General features: G+C 44.6%; 1 protein-coding gene across 8 annotated transcripts in view; it reads right to left on the minus strand.

Annotated features, from left to right (window-relative positions):
- Positions 1-26,219, minus strand: part of LOC129192445 (uncharacterized) — a 34,528-nt gene extending 8,309 nt beyond the window's left edge. For 2 of the 8 annotated variants that reach the window (XM_054796502.1, XM_054796497.1), the window contains exons 1-37: positions 26,059-26,218; positions 21,403-21,516; positions 19,190-19,636; positions 18,713-18,918; positions 18,470-18,609; positions 18,134-18,229; positions 17,799-18,026; positions 17,554-17,723; positions 15,894-16,099; positions 15,565-15,710; positions 15,274-15,363; positions 14,903-15,145; positions 14,659-14,828; positions 14,243-14,448; positions 13,251-13,390; positions 12,216-12,317; positions 11,879-12,106; positions 11,634-11,803; positions 9,974-10,179; positions 9,645-9,790; positions 9,354-9,443; positions 8,983-9,225; positions 8,739-8,908; positions 8,320-8,525; positions 7,328-7,467; positions 6,293-6,394; positions 5,956-6,183; positions 5,711-5,880; positions 4,051-4,256; positions 3,722-3,867; positions 3,431-3,520; positions 3,060-3,302; positions 2,816-2,985; positions 2,401-2,606; positions 1,409-1,548; positions 374-475; positions 37-264 (exon numbers count right to left, since the gene is read on the minus strand). In XM_054796502.1, coding sequence (XP_054652477.1) covers positions 37-264; positions 374-475; positions 1,409-1,548; positions 2,401-2,606; positions 2,816-2,985; positions 3,060-3,302; positions 3,431-3,520; positions 3,722-3,867; positions 4,051-4,256; positions 5,711-5,880; positions 5,956-6,183; positions 6,293-6,394; positions 7,328-7,467; positions 8,320-8,525; positions 8,739-8,908; positions 8,983-9,225; positions 9,354-9,443; positions 9,645-9,790; positions 9,974-10,179; positions 11,634-11,803; positions 11,879-12,106; positions 12,216-12,317; positions 13,251-13,390; positions 14,243-14,448; positions 14,659-14,828; positions 14,903-15,145; positions 15,274-15,363; positions 15,565-15,710; positions 15,894-16,099; positions 17,554-17,723; positions 17,799-18,026; positions 18,134-18,229; positions 18,470-18,609; positions 18,713-18,918; positions 19,190-19,636; positions 21,403-21,478 — 6,296 coding nt within the window. In that variant the 5' untranslated portion in view covers positions 21,479-21,516; positions 26,059-26,218. Of the gene's footprint in view, positions 1-36; positions 265-373; positions 476-1,408; positions 1,549-2,400; positions 2,607-2,815; positions 2,986-3,059; positions 3,303-3,430; positions 3,521-3,721; positions 3,868-4,050; positions 4,257-5,710; positions 5,881-5,955; positions 6,184-6,292; positions 6,395-7,327; positions 7,468-8,319; positions 8,526-8,738; positions 8,909-8,982; positions 9,226-9,353; positions 9,444-9,644; positions 9,791-9,973; positions 10,180-11,633; positions 11,804-11,878; positions 12,107-12,215; positions 12,318-13,250; positions 13,391-14,242; positions 14,449-14,658; positions 14,829-14,902; positions 15,146-15,273; positions 15,364-15,564; positions 15,711-15,893; positions 16,100-17,553; positions 17,724-17,798; positions 18,027-18,133; positions 18,230-18,469; positions 18,610-18,712; positions 18,919-19,189; positions 19,637-21,402; positions 21,517-24,255; positions 24,333-26,058 lie in introns of all 8 variants that reach the window. The other 6 variants (XM_054796498.1, XM_054796504.1, XM_054796500.1 and 3 more) reach the window with 6 other exon arrangements.
- Positions 26,220-27,011: the final 792 nt, after the last annotated feature.

The raw sequence follows: 27,011 nt of genomic DNA on the forward strand, positions 1-27,011 counted from the left end.
TGTCTCCATAGTCAGTCCACTTCAGCAAAGACATACTTGTTTTGGATGAGGGAGTATTGTCCAGTACGATCAGAATCTGATGAGGGAGAAGCGAAGCAGTCCTCCAAAACAACCACCAAGCTGGGATCACTCTTGTCCACAGAGACCCCCACATGTAACTGAAAGCCCTCCGCACCTGCTGCATAAGTCTCTGTATATTTCGATTCCTGGAGCAGGGTCATGGAGGCCTGGGTGGCACCTGTGCCAACAAAGGCACCTTCCTCCCTGTCAATAAAAGACACATGTACTCAAAGCAAGTTCTTCTCTCGTTATTGTGGGTCTGCAGCAGAGTGCAGTGCAGTGCTCCGCAATTCTGTTGAAATGTAACCCTTACACTTGCCAGCGTGGTGGGTCCACCTTCACAGCTCCAGATTGGTGTGATGGATCACCGATGACCAGGGGGAGATTCTGGTGCTGACCAACCTCTTCATTGGGCCTTCACACAAAAGCAAACACAACTCCTTTCAGTGTTGGAGAAGTAGATTATTTTTATTATGCCTAATTCACATATATTTACATTATTTAGTTGACTTACATTATTATGCATCATAATTACCATACATCTATATTACTTAGTTGATTTGCATTGCTATGCATTATAGTTTATATACACATTACTTAGTAGTTACTTGGGCACCATACTCAAGATATTCACGCACACACATCCTGACTTGGGTTAAACCTTTGGCCAGAGCAGACGTGCTAGGTCAACAGTTATATGTTAAATGCTGTGTTGGTCTGGTGAGCCTACAGGGTTCAGAGGAAGGACAACGTTGATAACAGGATGTCCCAGGCAAACCCCCACCGGTTGAGTGCACACAGATGACAGTTTCACTCCAATGGGCAAGCTTTATCGAGCATCTGGCGGACTTCAAAAGATCTCATCGCCAACCCCCTGCACGAGCTGATTGGTCCACGATCGCCAGACCTCCTGCATCCTACACAGTCTCAAAATGTATAAAATTGCCGGGCAGGGAAAGAAAGGCTGCCTTATTCCAGCTGCGCTGTAGTAAGACCCGCTTACTTGTAGGCATACAGGGACTGTTATGGGCCCGGACGTCTGTACTAGAAACTTTTTGTTAGGAATAAATCTCACTGGTTTATAGTCTTTGGTTTGATTATTTAGACTCCCATATCCTCAGATAGAATTCCATGCTTCAGTGTCGAAATAAAGTATAAATATGACACAAACATACTCAAGCATGTAGAAATGTGAAACAATTCCACAACACAACACTGATAGAACATGGCAGCAACCTGTGAGGATACAACATCTGGCTCTTCTAAATGTTTCTACTTTCCTAGAATCATTCGAAATCGTCTCATATTGCTAACTGTATCAATGTGACAGTCATTCATGACTACTCACAACTGGATGTTCACTTTCAGTCTGGCGTCTGTCTTCAGGGGATACTCGCATGACAAAGGAAGACGCAGGGGGGGAGAGGAAGCATTCTTTGCTGGCTGGATGGATAAAGTGTTGGAGTAGATGGCATGTGTGCTGTTGGTCTGAAAAACACATGAGAACTCTTCATCAAATGCAGCCTTTTATTGATGATGGACGGATTTATGTTCAAACATTTCTTTTCCTTGGACATTAAAAAGTCTACAGCTTAGGTTAGCAAAGTGGGGTACGCGTACCCCCGGTGGTACACCACTTGTTATAGCGCCTAACACTCACAATTACGAGTGTGCCTCAACGCCTTACGGCTCAAGGAAAATGGAGCAGAAAGGAAAGAGAATTACAGCAAGCTGTACATCGCTTTGTGTGCATTATTGTAACAAATAGGTTTGATGATTTAAGAGTATTTATGTTGACGTTTATATTGGGTTTCCAATACCCGCATGCAATCGAGTCTTTATGGCTAGCTGTATGTGTTTTTGTACTTCGGATACTGCTTTATCATGACTGTTAAACTTTCCACATCACTTTGGTATTAAACTAATAAGCAGACCACAGACAAAAAAAGTAAAGCTCAATTCAACCCTTTCAAGGGCAAGGATGCCAACATCAAACTGGAATAAAAGATGAGGATGATTCCTTTTTCATCAGTGAGGATGTGACCAACCTCTTCATTGGGCCTTCACACAAAAGCAAACAACTCCTTTCAGTATCAAAATGAAGTATAAATATTACACAAACATACTCAAGCGTGCAGAAATGTCAAACAATTCCACAATACTGATATTGATACGGAATTACTATCAAATGAATTAACCCGCTAAATATGTTGAATATTTCAAGTGAACTAAGATAAGTTAAGTGTGTAGGAGTGGGGGTACTTGGCTTCAGGTCAAATGTCTCAAAAGTTTGGGAACCATTGGTCTACAGTACGTGCGTGTGTGTGTGCTTCTCTTTACCGTCAGTGTGTTTCCACAGGCACCGGCCCGGGTGTCAGCTTCGTACCACATGACGCCATCTTGCTCTCTGGTCTGGGCACAGCTGACAAGTGCCAGGTGGCCAGTCAGTGGTTCATAACCAGCATGTCTTGCGCTGGCTGCGTTCACACCCACTTGTATTTTGCCAGGGCCACAAATAAGCTGACTGAGGAGTGGTGGATCCAAATCTAAACAAAACATGATGGGGGAATTAGTTTCATCTTCTCTGTGTAATTTGCCAAAAGATGAACATAAAGGAGTCACCTTCACAAGAGAACATATTGCTGCACATCATGACATTGTTCATACTTTATACATCTGGTAGCATGGGTGCTCTATCAATGTGATGAACATTCTTACACCACATGGGTCCACACTGTAACTTCTTCCTTCATACCTTCACAAATGGGACTGCAAGAGGAACCCCTGCGCTCACACAGGCTGAGGCTGCAGTGGAGGTAAACATCTTGGTTTTGTCCCTCAAGAGCGAAGGGCAGGGTGGAGAAATGAGCCTGGAGGGATGAGCCGCTCTCAACCTCAAACACTTGTTGGCGGTTAGCGGGACATCTAATAAAAACAACGTTTATCATCAGCATTCTGCATCTCGTCTCCGTATTCACCCCGACTAAGCAGAGACTTACTTGCTGCGGATGAGGGAGAATCTCTCAGGAGTGTCAGGATCTGATGAGTGAGAGGCGAAGCAGTCCTCCAATACGACCACCAAGCTGGGATCACTCTTGTCCACAGAGACCCCCACATGTAACTGTGAGCCCAGTGGAAGGACCACCGGACCTGCTGCATAAGGCTCTGTATAGTCCCATCTATGGAACAGGACCATGGAGGCTCTCACGTCGGAACCCAAGCCAACAAAGACACCTTCCATCCTGTCAATAAAAGACACATACGCTCAAAGCATGCGCAGACCATCTTATTCTGGCTCATCCCTATTGTTATGGGCCTGCTTGTGGATGAATGCTCTAACATTGAGTAAAAATGTAACCCTTATACTTGCCAGCGTGGTGGGTCCACCTTTGCAGCTCCGCTTTGGCGTGCTGGATCATCAGGGGGGAGATTGTGGTGCTGACCAACCTCTTCATTGGGCCTTCACACAAAAGCAAACAACTCTTTTCAGTATCAAAATAAACTATAAACATTGTAGAAACATACTCAAGCGTGCAGAAAATGTAAACATGAGTGACGTAGAAAGGTCGGCTATGCAAAATGTTTCGACTTTACTGTAGTCTTTCTAAATCATCTCATATTGCCAATTGTATCAAAGTCCCATTCATTCATGACTACTCACGCCAGGATGGATGTGATGGTCAGTCTGGTGTCTGTCTTCAAGGGATACACGCATGACACAGGAAGTCTCAGGGGGAGATAGGAGAACGCAGCGCTTTCCGGATAGATGAATAAAGTGTTGGAGTAGATGACATGTGTGCTGTTGGTCTGAAAAACAGATGAGAACATGTCATCAAATGCAGCCTTTTATTGAGACATTGGGTATTGGTAATTGAGCATGCATGGCATCAACGTGGAGAAAGGTTCTCATCAATACTAAACACAAATGTTATTGTTGGTTTGCCTCGGACATGAAATGTCTCCAGTACGTGTGTGTGTGCTTCTCTTTACCGTCAGTGTGTTTCCACAGGCACCCGCCTGAGCGTCAGCTTCGTACCACACGACACCATCTTGCACCCTGGCCCGGGAAGAGTTGCGGAATGCCAGGTGGGCAGTCAGTGGGTTAAAACCAGCGCGTCTTACGTGAGCCGAATCCATGCCCACTTCCATTTTGCCAGAGCCACAAATGAGCCGACTGGGGAATGTGGGATCCAAATCTAAACAAACATCATGGGGCATTCATTTCAGTTTCTGTGTGTAGTTTGACAAAATATTAAAATACGGTCGCCTTCACAAATAACATGTTGCTGCAGATCATGACATTGATCAGACTGTAGACCAAAGTGCAAAGTCTAAAGTGCGGCCCAGGGCCTTTAGCAGCCCACAGCTGTTTTTTATTGGCCCGTGGAACATTCTAAAAATTCAACAGAAAAATCAGCAGTAATTTTGCAAAAATAAAGCTAATATGAGGAGGAAAAATGTTTCCATCTAACAAAAAGTTCTGATTTTACAAGACCGTCATAACTTTATGAGAAATAAGGTCATTTTAGTAGCATAAAGGTGAACTACAGAATGCATAAAAAAGTAGAGTCTCCAAAAAGTAGCCACTAAAGTTCCCATTGAATATTTCCATGAAACGTCTTTTATTTGCGTATGTTGGCCGCACGGTGGTCTAGTGGTTAGCATGTTGGCAACACAGGAACAGCCTGGAGATGGGAAGACATGGGTTGGATTCTCCCTTGGGCATTTCTGTGTGGAGTTTGCATGTTCTCCCCGTGTGTGGGGGGGTTTTCTGGGTACTCCTGTTTCCTCCCACCTTCCAAAAACATGCATGTTAGCTTCATTGGAGACTCGACATTGTCCATAGGTATGAATGTGAGTGAGAATGCTTGTTTGTCTATATGTGCCCTGTGATTGGCTGGCCACCAGTCCAGGGTGTACCCCGCCTCTCGCACGAAGTCAGCCGGGATAGGCTCCAGCATGCCCCCGCGACCCTAAAAAGAGGAATGCCGCGGTTTTGTCTTTGGTCGGCACGTGCTCGGTGGGCCCAAGATGGTGCTCCACCACACCGGAGGAGAACTGCAACTGATCGGCTGTAAGAGCTTTTTGGGGACCGTGTTCTTGCTTTGAACCGCTTGGTGGAATGGCCCCCGGGGTCACTTGATTTGACGCCGCTGGACTTTATTCTGTGGGGCCATCTCACGTCACAAGTGTATGTGATACCACTTCATGACCTCCACAGCAGTCAACAGCGAATCAGGGCGGGGGAATGATCAGGCCAGCAGTGCGGGACATGCGGAGGAGAGCACAGCTGTGCATCCAAAGAAATGGAGGTCAAGTTGAGGACAAAGTGACAAAGTCATGCATGCAATTACGCAATAAATGTTGGTATGGAGGGAAGGATGATGTCCATACCAACATATGCAAATAAAAGACGTTTCGTGGAAATATTCAATTGGAACTTTCGTGGCTACTTTTTGGAGGGTCTACTTCTTTGGATACGCCCTGTATTACATAAGACTTTTTTAAGAGTTAAGTTCACACTAATAGGCTTTTCCACAAAATATCAAAGTTGCAACCTTTCATTTTTCACTATGCCGCCCTTGATGGCAAAAGTCTGGACACCCCTGCTGTCGACTACAGGGTTCAGTGTCTTCAACCTCATTTTTACCTTCACAACCCGGACTGCAGGAGGAACTCCTCTGGTCACACAGGCTGAGCCTGCAGTGGAGGTCAAAATCTCGGGGTTCTCCCTGAAGAAGGAAGAGCAGGGCGGAGAAACGAGCCTGGTGGGATGAGCCGCTCTCAATCACAGACACTTGCTGGCGCTTAGTGGGACACCTAATAATAGAAACAACCTTTTATCAGCATTCTGCATCTTGTCTCCATAGTCAGTCCACTTCAGCAAAGACATACTTGTTTTGGATGAGGGAGTATTGTCCAGTACGATCAGAATCTGATGAGGGAGAAGCGAAGCAGTCCTCCAAAACAACCACCAAGCTGGGATCACTCTTGTCCACAGAGACCCCCACATGTAACTGAAAGCCCTCCGCACCTGCTGCATAAGTCTCTGTATATTTCGATTCCTGGAGCAGGGTCATGGAGGCCTGGGTGGCACCTGTGCCAACAAAGGCACCTTCCTCCCTGTCAATAAAAGACACATGTACTCAAAGCAAGTTCTTCTCTCGTTATTGTGGGTCTGCAGCAGAGTGCAGTGCAGTGCTCCGCAATTCTGTTGAAATGTAACCCTTACACTTGCCAGCGTGGTGGGTCCACCTTCACAGCTCCAGATTGGTGTGATGGATCACCGATGACCAGGGGGAGATTCTGGTGCTGACCAACCTCTTCATTGGGCCTTCACACAAAAGCAAACACAACTCCTTTCAGTGTTGGAGAAGTAGATTATTTTTATTATGCCTAATTCACATATATTTACATTATTTAGTTGACTTACATTATTATGCATCATAATTACCATACATCTATATTACTTAGTTGATTTGCATTGCTATGCATTATAGTTTATATACACATTACTTAGTAGTTACTTGGGCACCATACTCAAGATATTCACGCACACACATCCTGACTTGGGTTAAACCTTTGGCCAGAGCAGACGTGCTAGGTCAACAGTTATATGTTAAATGCTGTGTTGGTCTGGTGAGCCTACAGGGTTCAGAGGAAGGACAACGTTGATAACAGGATGTCCCAGGCAAACCCCCACCGGTTGAGTGCACACAGATGACAGTTTCACTCCAATGGGCAAGCTTTATCGAGCATCTGGCGGACTTCAAAAGATCTCATCGCCAACCCCCTGCACGAGCTGATTGGTCCACGATCGCCAGACCTCCTGCATCCTACACAGTCTCAAAATGTATAAAATTGCCGGGCAGGGAAAGAAAGGCTGCCTTATTCCAGCTGCGCTGTAGTAAGACCCGCTTACTTGTAGGCATACAGGGACTGTTATGGGCCCGGACGTCTGTACTAGAAACTTTTTGTTAGGAATAAATCTCACTGGTTTATAGTCTTTGGTTTGATTATTTAGACTCCCATATCCTCAGATAGAATTCCATGCTTCAGTGTCGAAATAAAGTATAAATATTACACAAACATACTCAAGCATGTAGAAATGTGAAACAATTCCACAACACAACACTGATAGAACATGGCAGCAACCTGTGAGGATACAACATCTGGCTCTTCTAAATGTTTCTACTTTCCTAGAATCATTCGAAATCGTCTCATATTGCTAACTGTATCAATGTGACAGTCATTCATGACTACTCACAACTGGATGTTCACTTTCAGTCTGGCGTCTGTCTTCAGGGGATACTCGCATGACAAAGGAAGACGCAGGGTGGGAGAGGAAGCATTCTTTGCTGGCTGGATGGATAAAGTGTTGGAGTAGATGGCATGTGTGCTGTTGGTCTGAAAAACACATGAGAACTCTTCATCAAATGCAGCCTTTTATTGATGATGGACGGATTTATGTTCAAACATTTCTTTTCCTTGGACATTAAAAAGTCTACAGCTTAGGTTAGCAAAGTGGGGTACGCGTACCCCCGGTGGTACACCACTTGTTATAGCGCCTAACACTCACAATTACGAGTGTGCCTCAACGCCTTACGGCTCAAGGAAAATGGAGCAGAAAGGAAAGAGAATTACAGCAAGCTGTACATCGCTTTGTGTGCATTATTGTAACAAATAGGTTTGATGATTTAAGAGTATTTATGTTGACGTTTATATTGGGTTTCCAATACCCGCATGCAATCGAGTCTTTATGGCTAGCTGTATGTGTTTTTGTACTTCGGATACTGCTTTATCATGACTGTTAAACTTTCCACATCACTTTGGTATTAAACTAATAAGCAGACCACAGACAAAAAAAGTAAAGCTCAATTCAACCCTTTCAAGGGCAAGGATGCCAACATCAAACTGGAATAAAAGATGAGGATGATTCCTTTTTCATCAGTGAGGATGTGACCAACCTCTTCATTGGGCCTTCACACAAAAGCAAACAACTCCTTTCAGTATCAAAATGAAGTATAAATATTACACAAACATACTCAAGCGTGCAGAAATGTCAAACAATTCCACAATACTGATATTGATACGGAATTACTATCAAATGAATTAACCCGCTAAATATGTTGAATATTTCAAGTGAACTAAGATAAGTTAAGTGTGTAGGAGTGGGGGTACTTGGCTTCAGGTCAAATGTCTCAAAAGTTTGGGAACCATTGGTCTACAGTACGTGCGTGTGTGTGTGCTTCTCTTTACCGTCAGTGTGTTTCCACAGGCACCGGCCCGGGTGTCAGCTTCGTACCACATGACGCCATCTTGCTCCCTGGTCTGGGCACAGCTGACAAGTGCCAGGTGGCCAGTCAGTGGTTCATAACCAGCATGTCTTGCGCTGGCTGCGTTCACACCCACTTGTATTTTGCCAGGGCCACAAATAAGCTGACTGAGGAGTGGTGGATCCAAATCTAAACAAAACATGATGGGGGAATTAGTTTCATCTTCTCTGTGTAATTTGCCAAAAGATGAACATAAAGGAGTCACCTTCACAAGAGAACATATTGCTGCACATCATGACATTGTTCATACTTTATACATCTGGTAGCATGGGTGCTCTATCAATGTGATGAACATTCTTACACCACATGGGTCCACACTGTCTGTAACTTCTTCCTTCATACCTTCACAAACGGGACTGCAAGAGGAACCCCTGCGCTCACACAGGCTGAGGCTGCAGTGGAGGTAAACATCTTGGTTTTGTCCCTCAAGAGCGAAGGGCAGGGTGGAGAAATGAGCCTGGAGGGATGAGCCGCTCTCAACCTCAAACACTTGTTGGCGGTTAGCGGGACATCTAATAAAAACAACGTTTATCATCAGCATTCTGCATCTCGTCTCCGTATTCACCCCGACTAAGCAGAGACTTACTTGCTGCGGATGAGGGAGAATCTCTCAGGAGTGTCAGGATCTGATGAGTGAGAGGCGAAGCAGTCCTCCAATACGACCACCAAGCTGGGATCACTCTTGTCCACAGAGACCCCCACATGTAACTGTGAGCCCAGTGGAAGGACCACCGGACCTGCTGCATAAGGCTCTGTATAGTCCCATCTATGGAACAGGACCATGGAGGCTCTCACGTCGGAACCCAAGCCAACAAAGACACCTTCCATCCTGTCAATAAAAGACACATACGCTCAAAGCATGCGCAGACCATCTTATTCTGGCTCATCCCTATTGTTATGGGCCTGCTTGTGGATGAATGCTCTAACATTGAGTAAAAATGTAACCCTTATACTTGCCAGCGTGGTGGGTCCACCTTTGCAGCTCCGCTTTGGCGTGCTGGATCATCAGGGGGGAGATTGTGGTGCTGACCAACCTCTTCATTGGGCCTTCACACAAAAGCAAACAACTCTTTTCAGTATCAAAATAAACTATAAACATTGTAGAAACATACTCAAGCGTGCAGAAAATGTAAACATGAGTGACGTAGAAAGGTCGGCTATGCAAAATGTTTCGACTTTACTGTAGTCATTCTAAATCATCTCATATTGCCAATTGTATCAAAGTCCCATTCATTCATGACTACTCACGCCAGGATGGATGTGATGGTCAGTCTGGTGTCTGTCTTCAAGGGATACACGCATGACACAGGAAGTCTCAGGGGGAGATAGGAGAACGCAGCGCTTTCCGGATAGATGAATAAAGTGTTGGAGTAGATGACATGTGTGCTGTTGGTCTGAAAAACAGATGAGAACATGTCATCAAATGCAGCCTTTTATTGAGACATTGGGTATTGGTAATTGAGCATGCATGGCATCAACGTGGAGAAAGGTTCTCATCAATACTAAACACAAATGTTATTGTTGGTTTGCCTCGGACATGAAATGTCTCCAGTACGTGTGTGTGTGCTTCTCTTTACCGTCAGTGTGTTTCCACAGGCACCCGCCTGAGCGTCAGCTTCGTACCACACGACACCATCTTGCACCCTGGCCCGGGAAGAGTTGCGGAATGCCAGGTGGGCAGTCAGTGGGTTAAAACCAGCGCGTCTTACGTGAGCCGAATCCATGCCCACTTCCATTTTGCCAGAGCCACAAATGAGCCGACTGGGGAATGTGGGATCCAAATCTAAACAAACATCATGGGGCATTCATTTCAGTTTCTGTGTGTAGTTTGACAAAATATTAAAATACGGTCGCCTTCACAAATAACATGTTGCTGCAGATCATGACATTGATCAGACTGTAGACCAAAGTGCAAAGTCTAAAGTGCGGCCCAGGGCCTTTAGCAGCCCACAGCTGTTTTTTATTGGCCCGTGGAACATTCTAAAAATTCAACAGAAAAATCAGCAGTAATTTTGCAAAAATAAAGCTAATATGAGGAGGAAAAATGTTTCCATCTAACAAAAAGTTCTGATTTTACAAGACCGTCATAACTTTATGAGAAATAAGGTCATTTTAGTAGCATAAAGGTGAACTACAGAATGCATAAAAAAGTAGAGTCTCCAAAAAGTAGCCACTAAAGTTCCCATTGAATATTTCCATGAAACGTCTTTTATTTGCGTATGTTGGCCGCACGGTGGTCTAGTGGTTAGCATGTTGGCAACACAGGAACAGCCTGGAGATGGGAAGACATGGGTTGGATTCTCCCTTGGGCATTTCTGTGTGGAGTTTGCATGTTCTCCCCGTGTGTGGGGGGGTTTTCTGGGTACTCCTGTTTCCTCCCACCTTCCAAAAACATGCATGTTAGCTTCATTGGAGACTCGACATTGTCCATAGGTATGAATGTGAGTGAGAATGCTTGTTTGTCTATATGTGCCCTGTGATTGGCTGGCCACCAGTCCAGGGTGTACCCCGCCTCTCGCACGAAGTCAGCCGGGATAGGCTCCAGCATGCCCCCGCGACCCTAAAAAGAGGAATGCCGCGGTTTTGTCTTTGGTCGGCACGTGCTCGGTGGGCCCAAGATGGTGCTCCACCACACCGGAGGAGAACTGCAACTGATCGGCTGTAAGAGCTTTTTGGGGACCGTGTTCTTGCTTTGAACCGCTTGGTGGAATGGCCCCCGGGGTCACTTGATTTGACGCCGCTGGACTTTATTCTGTGGGGCCATCTCACGTCACAAGTGTATGTGATACCACTTCATGACCTCCACAGCAGTCAACAGCGAATCAGGGCGGGGGAATGATCAGGCCAGCAGTGCGGGACATGCGGAGGAGAGCACAGCTGTGCATCCAAAGAAATGGAGGTCAAGTTGAGGACAAAGTGACAAAGTCATGCATGCAATTACGCAATAAACGTTGGTATGGGGGGAAGGATGATGTCCATACCAACATATGCAAATAAAAGACGTTTCGTGGAAATATTCAATTGGAACTTTCGTGGCTACTTTTTGGAGGGTCTACTTCTTTGGATACGCCCTGTATTACATAAGACTTTTTTAAGAGTTAAGTTCACACTAATAGGCTTTTCCACAAAATATCAAAGTTGCAACCTTTCATTTTTCACTATGCCGCCCTTGATGGCAAAAGTCTGGACACCCCTGCTGTCGACTACAGGGTTCAGTGTCTTCAACCTCATTTTTACCTTCACAACCCGGACTGCAGGAGGAACTCCTCTGGTCACACAGGCTGAGCCTGCAGTGGAGGTCAAAATCTCGGGGTTCTCCCTGAAGAAGGAAGAGCAGGGCGGAGAAACGAGCCTGGTGGGATGAGCCGCTCTCAATCACAGACACTTGCTGGCGCTTAGTGGGACACCTAATAATAGAAACAACCTTTTATCAGCATTCTGCATCTTGTCTCCATAGTCAGTCCACTTCAGCAAAGACATACTTGTTTTGGATGAGGGAGTATTGTCCAGTACGATCAGAATCTGATGAGGGAGAAGCGAAGCAGTCCTCCAAAACAACCACCAAGCTGGGATCACTCTTGTCCACAGAGACCCCCACATGTAACTGAAAGCCCTCCGCACCTGCTGCATAAGTCTCTGTATATTTCGATTCCTGGAGCAGGGTCATGGAGGCCTGGGTGGCACCTGTGCCAACAAAGGCACCTTCCTCCCTGTCAATAAAAGACACATGTACTCAAAGCAAGTTCTTCTCTCGTTATTGTGGGTCTGCAGCAGAGTGCAGTGCAGTGCTCCGCAATTCTGTTGAAATGTAACCCTTACACTTGCCAGCGTGGTGGGTCCACCTTCACAGCTCCAGATTGGTGTGATGGATCACCGATGACCAGGGGGAGATTCTGGTGCTGACCAACCTCTTCATTGGGCCTTCACACAAAAGCAAACACAACTCCTTTCAGTGTTGGAGAAGTAGATTATTTTTATTATGCCTAATTCACATATATTTACATTATTTAGTTGACTTACATTATTATGCATCATAATTACCATACATCTATATTACTTAGTTGATTTGCATTGCTATGCATTATAGTTTATATACACATTACTTAGTAGTTACTTGGGCACCATACTCAAGATATTCACGCACACACATCCTGACTTGGGTTAAACCTTTGGCCAGAGCAGACGTGCTAGGTCAACAGTTATATGTTAAATGCTGTGTTGGTCTGGTGAGCCTACAGGGTTCAGAGGAAGGACAACGTTGATAACAGGATGTCCCAGGCAAACCCCCACCGGTTGAGTGCACACAGATGACAGTTTCACTCCAATGGGCAAGCTTTATCGAGCATCTGGCGGACTTCAAAAGATCTCATCGCCAACCCCCTGCACGAGCTGATTGGTCCACGATCGCCAGACCTCCTGCATCCTACACAGTCTCAAAATGTATAAAATTGCCGGGCAGGGAAAGAAAGGCTGCCTTATTCCAGCTGCGCTGTAGTAAGACCCGCTTACTTGTAGGCATACAGGGACTGTTATGGGCCCGGACGTCTGTACTAGAAACTTTTTGTTAGGAATAAATCTCACTGGTTTATAGTCTTTGGTTTGATTATTTAGACTCCCATATCCTCAGATAGAATTCCATGCTTCAGTGTCGAAATAAAGTATAAATATGACACAAACATACTCAAGCATGTAGAAATGTGAAACAATTCCACAACACAACACTGATAGAACATGGCAGCAACCTGTGAGGATACAACATCTGGCTCTTCTAAATGTTTCTACTTTCCTAGAATCATTCGAAATCGTCTCATATTGCTAACTGTATCAATGTGACAGTCATTCATGACTACTCACAACTGGATGTTCACTTTCAGTCTGGCGTCTGTCTTCAGGGGATACTCGCATGACAAAGGAAGACGCAGGGGGGGAGAGGAAGCATTCTTTGCTGGCTGGATGGATAAAGTGTTGGAGTAGATGGCATGTGTGCTGTTGGTCTGAAAAACACATGAGAACTCTTCATCAAATGCAGCCTTTTATTGATGATGGACGGATTTATGTTCAAACATTTCTTTTCCTTGGACATTAAAAAGTCTACAGCTTAGGTTAGCAAAGTGGGGTACGCGTACCCCCGGTGGTACACCACTTGTTATAGCGCCTAACACTCACAATTACGAGTGTGCCTCAACGCCTTACGGCTCAAGGAAAATGGAGCAGAAAGGAAAGAGAATTACAGCAAGCTGTACATCGCTTTGTGTGCATTATTGTAACAAATAGGTTTGATGATTTAAGAGTATTTATGTTGACGTTTATATTGGGTTTCCAATACCCGCATGCAATCGAGTCTTTATGGCTAGCTGTATGTGTTTTTGTACTTCGGATACTGCTTTATCATGACTGTTAAACTTTCCACATCACTTTGGTATTAAACTAATAAGCAGACCACAGACAAAAAAAGTAAAGCTCAATTCAACCCTTTCAAGGGCAAGGATGCCAACATCAAACTGGAATAAAAGATGAGGATGATTCCTTTTTCATCAGTGAGGATGTGACCAACCTCTTCATTGGGCCTTCACACAAAAGCAAACAACTCCTTTCAGTATCAAAATGAAGTATAAATATTACACAAACATACTCAAGCGTGCAGAAATGTCAAACAATTCCACAATACTGATATTGATACGGAATTACTATCAAATGAATTAACCCGCTAAATATGTTGAATATTTCAAGTGAACTAAGATAAGTTAAGTGTGTAGGAGTGGGGGTACTTGGCTTCAGGTCAAATGTCTCAAAAGTTTGGGAACCATTGGTCTACAGTACGTGCGTGTGTGTGTGCTTCTCTTTACCGTCAGTGTGTTTCCACAGGCACCGGCCCGGGTGTCAGCTTCGTACCACATGACGCCATCTTGCTCCCTGGTCTGGGCACAGCTGACAAGTGCCAGGTGGCCAGTCAGTGGTTCATAACCAGCATGTCTTGCGCTGGCTGCGTTCACACCCACTTGTATTTTGCCAGGGCCACAAATAAGCTGACTGAGGAGTGGTGGATCCAAATCTAAACAAAACATGATGGGGGAATTAGTTTCATCTTCTCTGTGTAATTTGCCAAAAGATGAACATAAAGGAGTCACCTTCACAAGAGAACATATTGCTGCACATCATGACATTGTTCATACTTTATACATCTGGTAGCATGGGTGCTCTATCAATGTGATGAACATTCTTACACCACATGGGTCCACACTGTCTGTAACTTCCTTCATACCTTCACAAACGGGACTGCAAGAGGAACCCCTGCGCTCACACAGGCTGAGGCTGCAGTGGAGGTAAACATCTTGGTTTTGTCCCTCAAGAGCGAAGGGCAGGGTGGAGAAATGAGCCTGGAGGGATGAGCCGCTCTCAACCTTAAACACTTGTTGGCGGTTAGCGGGACATCTAATAAAAACAACGTTTATCATCAGCATTCTGCATCTCGTCTCCGTATTCACCCCGACTAAGCAGAGACTTACTTGCTGCGGATGAGGGAGAATCTCTCAGGAGTGTCAGGATCTGATGAGTGAGAGGCGAAGCAGTCCTCCAATACGACCACCAAGCTGGGATCACTCTTGTCCACAGAGACCCCCACATGTAACTGTGAGCCCAGTGGAAGGACCACCGGACCTGCTGCATAAGGCTCTGTATAGTCCCATCTATGGAACAGGACCATGGAGGCTCTCACGTCGGAACCCAAGCCAACAAAGACACCTTCCATCCTGTCAATAAAAGACACATACGCTCAAAGCATGCGCAGACCATCTTATTCTGGCTCATCCCTATTGTTATGGGCCTGCTTGTGGATGAATGCTCTAACATTGAGTAAAAATGTAACCCTTATACTTGCCAGCGTGGTGGGTCCACCTTTGCAGCTCCGCTTTGGCGTGCTGGATCATCAGGGGGGAGATTGTGGTGCTGACCAACCTCTTCATTGGGCCTTCACACAAAAGCAAACAACTCTTTTCAGTATCAAAATAAACTATAAACATTGTAGAAACATACTCAAGCGTGCAGAAAATGTAAACATGAGTGACGTAGAAAGGTCGGCTATGCAAAATGTTTCGACTTTACTGTAGTCATTCTAAATCATCTCATATTGCCAATTGTATCAAAGTCCCATTCATTCATGACTACTCACGCCAGGATGGATGTGATGGTCAGTCTGGTGTCTGTCTTCAAGGGATACACGCATGACACAGGAAGTCTCAGGGGGAGATAGGAGAACGCAGCGCTTTCCGGATAGATGAATAAAGTGTTGGAGTAGATGACATGTGTGCTGTTGGTCTGAAAAACAGATGAGAACATGTCATCAAATGCAGCCTTTTATTGAGACATTGGGTATTGGTAATTGAGCATGCATGGCATCAACGTGGAGAAAGGTTCTCATCAATACTAAACACAAATGTTATTGTTGGTTTGCCTCGGACATGAAATGTCTCCAGTACGTGTGTGTGTGCTTCTCTTTACCGTCAGTGTGTTTCCACAGGCACCCGCCTGAGCGTCAGCTTCGTACCACACGACACCATCTTGCACCCTGGCCCGGGAAGAGTTGCGGAATGCCAGGTGGGCAGTCAGTGGGTTAAAACCAGCGCGTCTTACGTGAGCCGAATCCATGCCCACTTCCATTTTGTCAGAGCCACAAATGAGCCGACTGGGGAATGTGGGATCCAAATCTAAACAAACATCATGGGGCATTCATTTCAGTTTCTGTGTGTAGTTTGACAAAATATTAAAATACGGTCGCCTTCACAAATAACATGTTGCTGCAGATCATGACATTGATCAGACTGTAGACCAAAGTGCAAAGTCTAAAGTGCGGCCCAGGGCCTTTAGCAGCCCACAGCTGTTTTTTATTGGCCCGTGGAACATTCTAAAAATTCAACAGAAAAATCAGCAGTAATTTTGCAAAAATAAAGCTAATATGAGGAGGAAAAATGTTTCCATCTAACAAAAAGTTCTGATTTTACAAGACCGTCATAACTTTATGAGAAATAAGGTCATTTTAGTAGCATAAAGGTGAACTACAGAATGCATAAAAAAGTAGAGTCTCCAAAAAGTAGCCACTAAAGTTCCAATTGAATATTTCCATGAAACGTCTTTTATTTGCGTATGTTGGCCGCACGGTGGTCTAGTGGTTAGCATGTTGGCAACACAGGAACAGCCTGGAGATGGGAAGACATGGGTTGGATTCTCCCTTGGGCATTTCTGTGTGGAGTTTGCATGTTCTCCCCGTGTGTGGGGGGGTTTTCTGGGTACTCCTGTTTCCTCCCACCTTCCAAAAACATGCATGTTAGCTTCATTGGAGACTCGACATTGTCCATAGGTATGAATGTGAGTGTGAATGCTTGTTTGTCTATATGTGCCCTGTGATTGGCTGGCCACCAGTCCAGGGTGTACCCCGCCTCTCGCACGAAGTCAGCCGGGATAGGCTCCAGCATGCCCCCGCGACCCTAAAAAGAGGAATGCCGCGGTTTTGTCTTTGGTCGGCACGTGCTCGGTGGGCCCAAGATGGTGCTCCACCACACCGGAGGAGAACTGCAACTGATCGGCTGTAAGAGCTTTTTGGGGACCGTGTTCTTGCTTTGAACCGCTTGGTGGAATGGCCCCCGGGGTCACTTGATTTGACGCCGCTGGACTTTATTCTGTGGGGCCATCTCACGTCACAAGTGTATGTGATACCACTTCATGACCTCCACAGCAGTCAACAGCGAATCAGGGCGGGGGAATGATCAGGCCAGCAGTGCGGGACATGCGGAGGAGAGCACAGCTGTGCATCCAAAGAAATGGAGGTCAAGTTGAGGACAAAGTGACAAAGTCATGCATGCAATTACGCAATAAATGTTGGTATGGAGGGAAGGATGATGTCCATACCAACATATGCAAATAAAAGACGTTTCGTGGAAATATTCAATTGGAACTTTCGTGGCTACTTTTTGGAGGGTCTACTTCTTTGGATACGCCCTGTATTACATAAGACTTTTTTAAGAGTTAAGTTCACACTAATAGGCTTTTCCACAAAATATCAAAGTTGCAACCTTTCATTTTTCACTATGCCGCCCTTGATGGCAAAAGTCTGGACACCCCTGCTGTCGACTACAGGGTTCAGTGTCTTCAACCTCATTTTTACCTTCACAACCCGGACTGCAGGAGGAACTCCTCTGGTCACACAGGCTGAGCCTGCAGTGGAGGTCAAAATCTCGGGGTTCTCCCTGAAGAAGGAAGAGCAGGGCGGAGAAACGAGCCTGGTGGGACGAGCCGCTCTCAATCACAGACACTTGCTGGCGCTTAGTGGGACACCTAATAATAGAAACAACCTTTTATCAGCATTCTGCATCTTGTCTCCATAGTCAGTCCACTTCAGCAAAGACATACTTGTTTTGGATGAGGGAGTATTGTCCAGTACGATCAGAATCTGATGAGGGAGAAGCGAAGCAGTCCTCCAAAACAACCACCAAGCTGGGATCACTCTTGTCCACAGAGACCCCCACATGTAACTGAAAGCCCTCCGCACCTGCTGCATAAGTCTCTGTATATTTCGATTCCTGGAGCAGGGTCATGGAGGCCTGGGTGGCACCTGTGCCAACAAAGGCACCTTCCTCCCTGTCAATAAAAGACACATGTACTCAAAGCAAGTTCTTCTCTCGTTATTGTGGGTCTGCAGCAGAGTGCAGTGCAGTGCTCCGCAATTCTGTTGAAATGTAACTTGCCAGCGTGGTGGGTCCACCTTCACAGCTCCAGATTGGTGTGATGGATCACCGATGACCAGGGGGAGATTGTGGTGCTGACCAACCTCTTCATTGGGCCTTCACACAAAAGCAAACACAACTCCTTTCAGTGTCGAAATAAAGTATAAATATTACACAAACATACTCAAGCATGTAGAAATGTGAAACAATTCCACAACACAACACTGATAGAACATGGCAGCAACCTGTGAGGATACAACATCTGGCTCTTCTAAATGTTTCTACTTTCCTAGAATCATTCGAAATCGTCTCATATTGCTAACTGTATCAATGTGACAGTCATTCATGACTACTCACAACTGGATGTTCACTTTCAGTCTGGCGTCTGTCTTCAGGGGATACTCGCATGAAAAAGGAAGACGCAGGGGGGGAGAGGAATCACTCTTTGCTGGCTGGATGGATAAAGTGTTGGAGTAGATGACATGTGTGCTGTTGGTCTGAAAAACACATGAGAAGTCTTCATCAAATGCAGCCTTTTATTGAGACATTAGGCCTCGGACATGAAATGTCTACAGTACGTGTGTGTGTGCTTCTCTTTACCGTCAGTGTGTTTCCACAGGCACCGGCCCAGATGTCAGCTTTGAACCACACGACACCATCTTGCTCCCTGGTCCAGGAACAGTTGTGGAATGCCAGGTGGGCAGTCAGTGGTTCATAACCAGCGGCCGTCATGTTCGCTCTAGCCACGCCCACTTCAATTTTGTCAGGGCCACAAATAATCTGACTGAGGCGCGGAGGATCCAATTCTGGAGAAAACATTATGGGGCATTGATGGTTTTATTTCATTTGCTTTGAGTCACATGCCAAAATATGAAAATCCATGACAGTCACCTTCACAAATACCATATCGCTGCACATCATGACACTGATCATACTGTATAGACTGGTATATCTGGTAGCATGATTGTTCTTATCAGGTGGTGACGTAACCTTCTTACACCACAAAGATCCCGACTAAAGATTCTGAATTATTCTGCTGCATATTTGATTGTAAAAAATGCTTTGAATGACACATACCTGCACAGTAGGCGTAATTGCATCCGGGTGGCTTGACCAGTTTGTACACGTAGAAGATGGAATCAGCATTAGAGCACAGCTTGACATGGATGGTCTTATTCTGGTGAATGCAGCAACCTCCATAAAAGGAAGAACACACTGTGCGAGGTACAAGTTCACCCAGTTGTGTGGGATGTTGTCCAGCCATCCACATTGGTGCACCGGTCCCACATCTCAGAGGTCCTACACAGTGCTCAGGAATATGTGCACTCCTGCCACCTAGGAACAGACGAACCCAGCCCTTCCTCTCAATGTGTTCATCACAGTTGTTCGTCAAAGGAGGAGTTTCTATGGCACGCCAGTCGTCTTTCAGTTCCACGTAGTTCTCACAAGGGTCGGCACATCTCGCCCCCCCAATGCAGTCCAAGCCTGCTCGACACCTGGTTCCTTTGCAATCGAACTGGACAGCTGGCAGAAGACAATACATCTTATTTAATTGCATGCAACTTGGAGTTTGCATTTTTTATTAATAAAAATCTGTGAAATAGACTCAACCTGCACTGTATTGACAAATTATTCAGATTGATTTGACATTTATTATTTGGCAGACTTCTACAAAAAGAATTTACAGTGGAACTTCGATTAGCATACGCCTGTCATGCTAGCGTGTGTTTTTCACGTTTATGTCAAAAAGCGTACCATATCTTTGGTGGTATTAATACAGTGTGAGCGCTAACGGATTTTTATCGCCAAACGTCCTTGTTAGCGTCCCGTTCGCTTTAGAAAAATAACAATAGCAAAACAGGAGGGTGGCGTCCGTGTTGACCTCGCTGCCACAAGGTGTCTTTGGCAACAATCACGTCTATGAAAGTGACCTGAAGTGTTCATTTATCCCAGGGGTGTCCAAAGTGTGGGCTGCGGCTGTAGCAAACAGTAGAATAATCAGGATTTTATCAGAATATGGTCAAAATTTTGAGAATACGTTTGTCATCCAACAAAATAAAGGTCAAATGAGAATAATGACAAATTATGAGGAAAGGTCCTTGAAGCGTCATAAAGTTGAAACACTTGTTTGTAAGGTTGTGTCAGTTTTGGAAAAATAAAGTGAAATAAAAAAAGTCATAATTACGAGACCAAAAAAGTTGAAATAGTTAGGAAATTAACCATCAGAACTTAGAAGTTAGGGAATAAAGTCATATTATGAGAAGTACATTTACCAAGGTTGATGGGAATAAAGTCATTATGAGGGTTTACAGTTGAACAAAAACAGCAGCACAAACGGAAAAAACAGCTGGAATTTTACAATAAAGTTAAAAATCCCAATTTCATGAGAATAAACTTGTAATATGAGAATGAAAAATGCCACTTTAGTAGAATAGTGTTGAAATATTGAAGAATTAAAAACTTCTACTGAATTAAAACAAAATAAATGAGGTAGGATAAAAAGTTATTATATTACAGTCGTAAGTCAACATATTATGGGAATAAAATCATAATATCACGACAAAGGTGAGATGTATTTTGTTTTCTTGGATATTATCTTTTCCAAAATATCACCCTTGGCTTCTGCCTTTCATTCATCATTTATGTATCCATCCATTTATCCTCATTAGGGTCGCGGGGGCACGCTGGAGCCTATCCCAGCTGACTTCGGGTGACAGGTGGGGTACACTGACTGGTGTCCAGCCAATGGCAGGGCACATATAGACAAACACTCACATTCATACCTATGGACAATGTAGAGTCGCCAATGAAGCTAACATGCATGCTTTTGGAATGTGGGAGGAAACCGGAGTACCCAGAAAACCCCCCCACACACGGGGAGAACATGCAAACTCCACACAGAAATGCCCAAGGGAGAATCCAACCCAGGTCTTCCCATCTCCAGGCTGTTCCTGTGTTGGCCAACATGCTAACCACTAGACCACCGTGCGGCCCCATTTATGTATCATACGTATTAATATGCATTTCCAATAGCTTACTGCATGTAAAACTATCAGAGTAAAACTCTAAAAATGTGTTTTGTGTTGACATTTGTGGGTGTCTTGGGTGCAAAATAAAAATACGGTTGCTCCACAATGAGTTTTGCCAGTGTGAGCAGCAGACAAGTAAAATGAATCCAAAAGAGTGCAGATGTTTTTGATGGTGCTTGCAGTCAGGGTATGATAGCGTTGCATTACAATTGCTGTGCTATTGTGCACACCCAGCCCAGTATTATGTATTGATTATGGTACCTGGAATGTTTCCAGCGGTGATCAGCACGAGGAGGAACAGGAACACCCCTCCAGGTGTCCCCATCTTGGAGCGCATGCGGTGCTCAAGTGATCAGGCGTGTTCAGACACACGTGCTGGAAGATGAGCAAGAATTGTTGCCGTTAACTTTGACCAGGAACCTGACCAAAATGTACAAAATGACCTTTAACTTGACAACAGATGTGCTGCAAGTATAGATACAGTAGTTTGACTGAATGAGTCAAATAAATTCAACTTCAACCTGAACTTAATTAATGTTTAATAAAAAACTTCAACCTCAAGTAAATAATGTTTTAAAAAAAATTCAACACGAAAAAAATAAATATTAAATAAACAACTTCAAACTGAAATAATACAATTCAAACATTTACATGTTAAATCAGTAATGACATTTAAAAATTGAAGCTGAATATTCAATGAAAAACTTCAACCTGAAATAAATATGGAATTACTAACTAATAATAAAAAACATCAACCTGAGATAACAAATATTAATAAAATAAACTCCAAATTCAAGTAAACATAACACAACAGAGTTGGTAGGATTGCGTCTGTGTAGGCTCTCAGTCGTACAGGAGTTGTCCAACGAGGGAAACAGAGCAATGTGGTCTATGTGAATGGAATAGACCACATTGCTCTGTTTTTGGTTTTTGCGTCCGAAAGCAAGAGCCTGCCTGCACCCCCGATTGGTCAGATGTCGAGTGCTGTCAATCATTACACGGCCAGACTACAGATCGCTTTTCTCTCCTCCGCCTACCGTGCGCTGCCGAGCAAATGCGTCCCCTCACGCAAAATGTGGCCCGGTTGGAAGATGAGGCCCTAAGCACAGCGCGTGTTCTGCGTTTAGGGAGGGGCGGCCCCGCACATACGTAACCGTAACAACTCAAGTAATGACACCTGCAAGCTGCCGATGCCATCGGTCCGTTAGCATGATTGTGTATTAGCATATTTCCCATTCACTTGAATTGGTCACGGATCCGTAAAGGGCCACCAGTCCGGTCCGCCATCTGGTGATGGCTGGCGTACGCTAATTTACTTCTAGGAATATTCCAACTTTTGTATCGACCTCATTTTCCAAAATTGGTAACTTTTTTGGTTTTGTTTTTCATCATATTACAAACTTTGTTAAACTGCTTTTTGATATTTCAACTTTATGCTACGAAAATAACATTTTAAAATGATGACCTTTTTTGTTACACGACGTCTTTTGTCCTCATCATAATTTGCCTTTATGTCATCATATTATAGCACACTATGTCATGACATTACGGCTTTAACATATATATACACATTTCTAGTCTATGCTACAACAAGGACGTTATTTTTCCTCAGAATATTTCAAAGTCATTCTTGGAAAATTACGACTTTTTCTCTTTAAATTACAACTTTTGTCTCGTAATATTTTGACTTTATTCCCATAAACATTTAAACTTTATACCCAACCTCATTTTCCAAAAATGACAGCTTATATTAACTTGAATTTTTGAATTTTTTTAAAGTACATTTTTCCTCATATGACAAAAATATTCTCGTAAAATAAGTCTCTCTAGATTACAACTTTTATCCCACAATATTTGGACTTTATTCCCATAATACTAGAACTTTTTACACAACCTAAATTGTTACACAGCTTCATCTTATTTTGTTTGTTTCTCATGTTACAACTTTAAAAAAAACTAGGCTATGCGACTAAAATGTTATTTTCTTTATAATATTACTCAAATTCTGTGTAACAGGGGAAGTGTATATCACACTTCTCCCAGGCAGAGGGCTTTTAGATCTACAATTCTATCTGCTTTAAAGGCTGGACGGAACAGAAAAAAAAATAATATTACAATGTTACTGTCAAAAATGTTTACTTTCTCACTGGAGTTGAACTTTTGTCTCATAATATTTTGATTTTATTCCCATAACAGTTGAAGTTTTTGTTGTTAACATTGTTTAGAATGCTCCACGAGCCGATACAAAAAACAGCCGCGGGCTGCTAACGGCCTTCAGGCCACACTTTGGACACCAAATGATGGCTTGTTCTCATCAGCATGTTATTCAAATGACGACTGGCCAAACCATCGAGACACGGTATTGTTATGACGACGTTTTACAAATACTTGTACACTTGGAACACATTGGCCACATTGGGTTGGGGGGGGTGAATGGGTGGTAACTCAATTCCTTTTACTGGCTGGAGTTCTTATGAGTCATTCACTGGAATGACTCGCACGTGCAAGGGAATCGGGTACTTATGTCACATCAAAGTTGAAGCTGAAAGTGGTAACATCTGACATCGTAAAGCCCAACAACTGCAATCAACATCCAGAAAAACAGTGCTGATAAAGCTGAAAGGGGAAAAAAGAGGAAATGAAAGTGCTTCTGACGTGATCTCTACTCGTGATCAAGGAACAGCCTGTACATTAAAAATGATGTCTCTGGTCAAACCTACTATTCAGTATAAAAACATCCATCCATCTTCTATGCTGCTTATCTGCACTGTGCTGGAGCCTATCCCAGCTGATTCTGGGGGAGAGGCGGGGTACCCCCTAGACTGGTGGCCAATGGCAGGGCACGTATGGACAAACCACCATTCACACTCACAGTCATTCAATGACCCTAACATGGATGTTCTTGGAATGTGGGAGGAAACGGGAGCAGCCGGAGAAAACACACGCACGCACGCACGGGCAGAACAAACTCCACACAAGAGATGCCCAAGCGGAGATTCCAAACTATGCATTACATCCATTTGTAAAAGAAATACCCTTTTCACAAGCTTGTTTGTCGTGAAACCATTTCCATGTGAGGGTATGTCTTTGTACGCAACAATGATGTTAGCTTACTCGTTCGCTCTCAGGTTTTCTCTGCGTCGTACGGCTTCTTCCGACATCCACTTGGCTTGTCAAGTTGTCACTGCTGCCTGCAAGGACAGCTTCTTTTGTCAAGCGTGTCATAAACATCATGAAAGCCTTACGTGTCACCCGCATCATTCGTTGAAAGTCCTGACAGTAGTGATGGGCGTATCAATGACATCCACCTCACTCCTTTAAAGCCCTGACAGTACGTACCACATGCCTATCAGTGACGTCCATAGATCGCTAGGGAATGGAAATAAGTCTCCTAAAGTACAGATACCAATGAAGGAATAGAGAAAAAGAGCAAGCGCCGCTTCTGGGGCCCAATGAAATCATTTTACAATAAAGTCATCCATTCATGTCACACTGGAGTCCACGACACAACACCTCAACCACTCATGTGCTCACAGAGAAGGTAGTATCAAGGTACTTGTGATACTTCAAGCACACTGTGCACCGGCTGTTTATACATACGGTACATCTTTTCAACATTAACACCAAAAAATAAGGAAAAATAAGGCAGTCATGACTTATGCTGTGAAAAATACACATGAAGGTCGCTGGACGGGAGGAAAATGCCACAACAGCAATCAATACCGGATGAAGCAACAAATCTGGTCTCGCTCCCTGAAAGATACGCGTCACTACAGCATTGTTGAACGTGTCCTGTCCTACCACATTTAAAACATCAAAGTGAAGCACCATCCGTGCAACAGGAGAATGTTTCTTTCTTTCCGTCTTTCCGTCCGCATGATTATTGACCCTCACAGCTAACAATATTCATACAAGAATTACTATTTTATTACAGACACTGTGTGTGCGTGTGTGTGGGAGGAAGAGAGATGCCACGCACAAGGGCCGACCGGGAACAGGAGGCCACACCCCGCCAGGCCTAGGATGGAGACCCACCCCACTCCACAGGACCGAGGCCGGGGGGAGGAGGAGTGAGTGGAGGAGGGAAGAGATCAACCAAGGACAAGAGAGAAAGAGACGGGGAGTGAGAGAGAGCAAGAGGGAGCGGGTGTTAGAGAGGGGGACACAACACCCCAGTGAGGGAGACACGCCCACCCCACGCACACACCACAGGACCAAGGCCGGGGGGAGGAGGGGAGGATGAGGAGGTAGGAGTGTAAGACAGAGAAAGGAAGTGAGGGTGAGAGAGGGAGGCAGAGAGCAAGCACACCCCAGCAGGCAGGCAAGGGGAGGCAACGCCCCGGCGGGCAAGCGACACGCCCACCACACACACACACCACAGGGAAGAGCGTTAGATGGACCAAGGTAGGGAGGGGGAGCTCAAGCACATCCCACCAGGCAGGCAAGAGACGCCCCCACCCCACACACACACACCACAGGACGGGAGAGAAAGACAGAGAGAGAGAGAGATGGATAAAGGAAAATTAAGTAAAATCAATGAATGATTTCAAAATAAGTCAATAAAACAAAATCCAAACACACACATTGGGCTAAACCCCACCAACCTAACAGTGAGGACACCATGACACAGTAGAAATAACTCAAAGGACAAAGTAGCCACAAATCCTGCTGGCCAAAGCATTTAACCCCACAGACCCCATAAACACTTAGACGAATGTCGAAAGCAAAGCTAGCTAACATTTGCTTCAGCTCTTATTATTTTCATTATGCCAGACAACGAGTGCACCGTTTACGTGCTTTGTCAATCAAGAAATGTTGCCAGTCGTATCAAGAAAAGACCAACGACTCACACGTCTCCTTCAGCGCCAACAGAAGAAAGTCAAAGGCGGCTGGTAAATACAGAGTCAGGTAACTTACGTTGGTCAAAAGGTGTGTTTGCCTCTCGGTCCAAGATGCGGGTCTGCTCTCAGACATCCAGTGAGGCGTCCTTTATGACAAAGCGCTGATACCATTGTCGTCACGCGTCCGCCAGAACGGCCATTTGCAACTTTGTTTCATCTTCCTGCGTGGCGCCAATGCGTGACCTCTCTGTGCACATCTAATGCTTCTTATCTGCAGGTTTCAGGAAATACCAACTTGTTCACATCACCTCGTAGGGAACTGAATGTTCCGTTAGACCAGGGGTGTCAAACTCAATCACACAGGGGGCCAAAACTCAAAAGCCTACTTTAGGCTGTGGGCCCAAATGGACATTACCCCCTAACCAACCCCCCAACTGTGCACCTTTCTTATTATTTATCCTGAAATGTTCAACACGTGTATACTGTAGTTCTGCACATTGAAGGTTTTAAAACCACCTTGTCCTTTTAAACAACAACATTGTTGAATGAAGCAGACTCATCAGCATCATCAGTGCACGCACACACAGACGCTGGTCTGACGTTGCCAACATGACAGGACATGGCCCATTCATCCAGGATGAAAAATTAGTGTCAGATTTGGAGAAAATGTCTCAGTAGCACTGATGACGAGGTAAGTAAGCAGGCTACATTCCTTTTGTCACGGTTGCCCGTGCATTGGAACATACAATGTAATGCATCCCTGGGGTTGCGTTTTCTCGTTGGGACAAAATGCGTATGACAGCTGGTGAATGTGTCTTTGCGTGGACATACTTTTTCAAAACTTCTCTCCTGTGGATGGACTGAATGTGCATTTTTTTCGTTGCCATTCATTCCTGCTGTTCACAGATGTACGACTATGGTTGTTTTGGCGTGGTTGTTGGTTTCAATCAGTAAAGTAAATAAAAATAAATCATAAACAAATAATTGTTGATCGACCACCTCTTCGGCTAAAGCTGATAAGTATTTTAT

Source organism: Dunckerocampus dactyliophorus, chromosome 13 (genome assembly GCF_027744805.1).
Source record: "Dunckerocampus dactyliophorus isolate RoL2022-P2 chromosome 13, RoL_Ddac_1.1, whole genome shotgun sequence".
Taxonomy (NCBI): Eukaryota; Metazoa; Chordata; class Actinopteri; order Syngnathiformes; family Syngnathidae; genus Dunckerocampus; species Dunckerocampus dactyliophorus.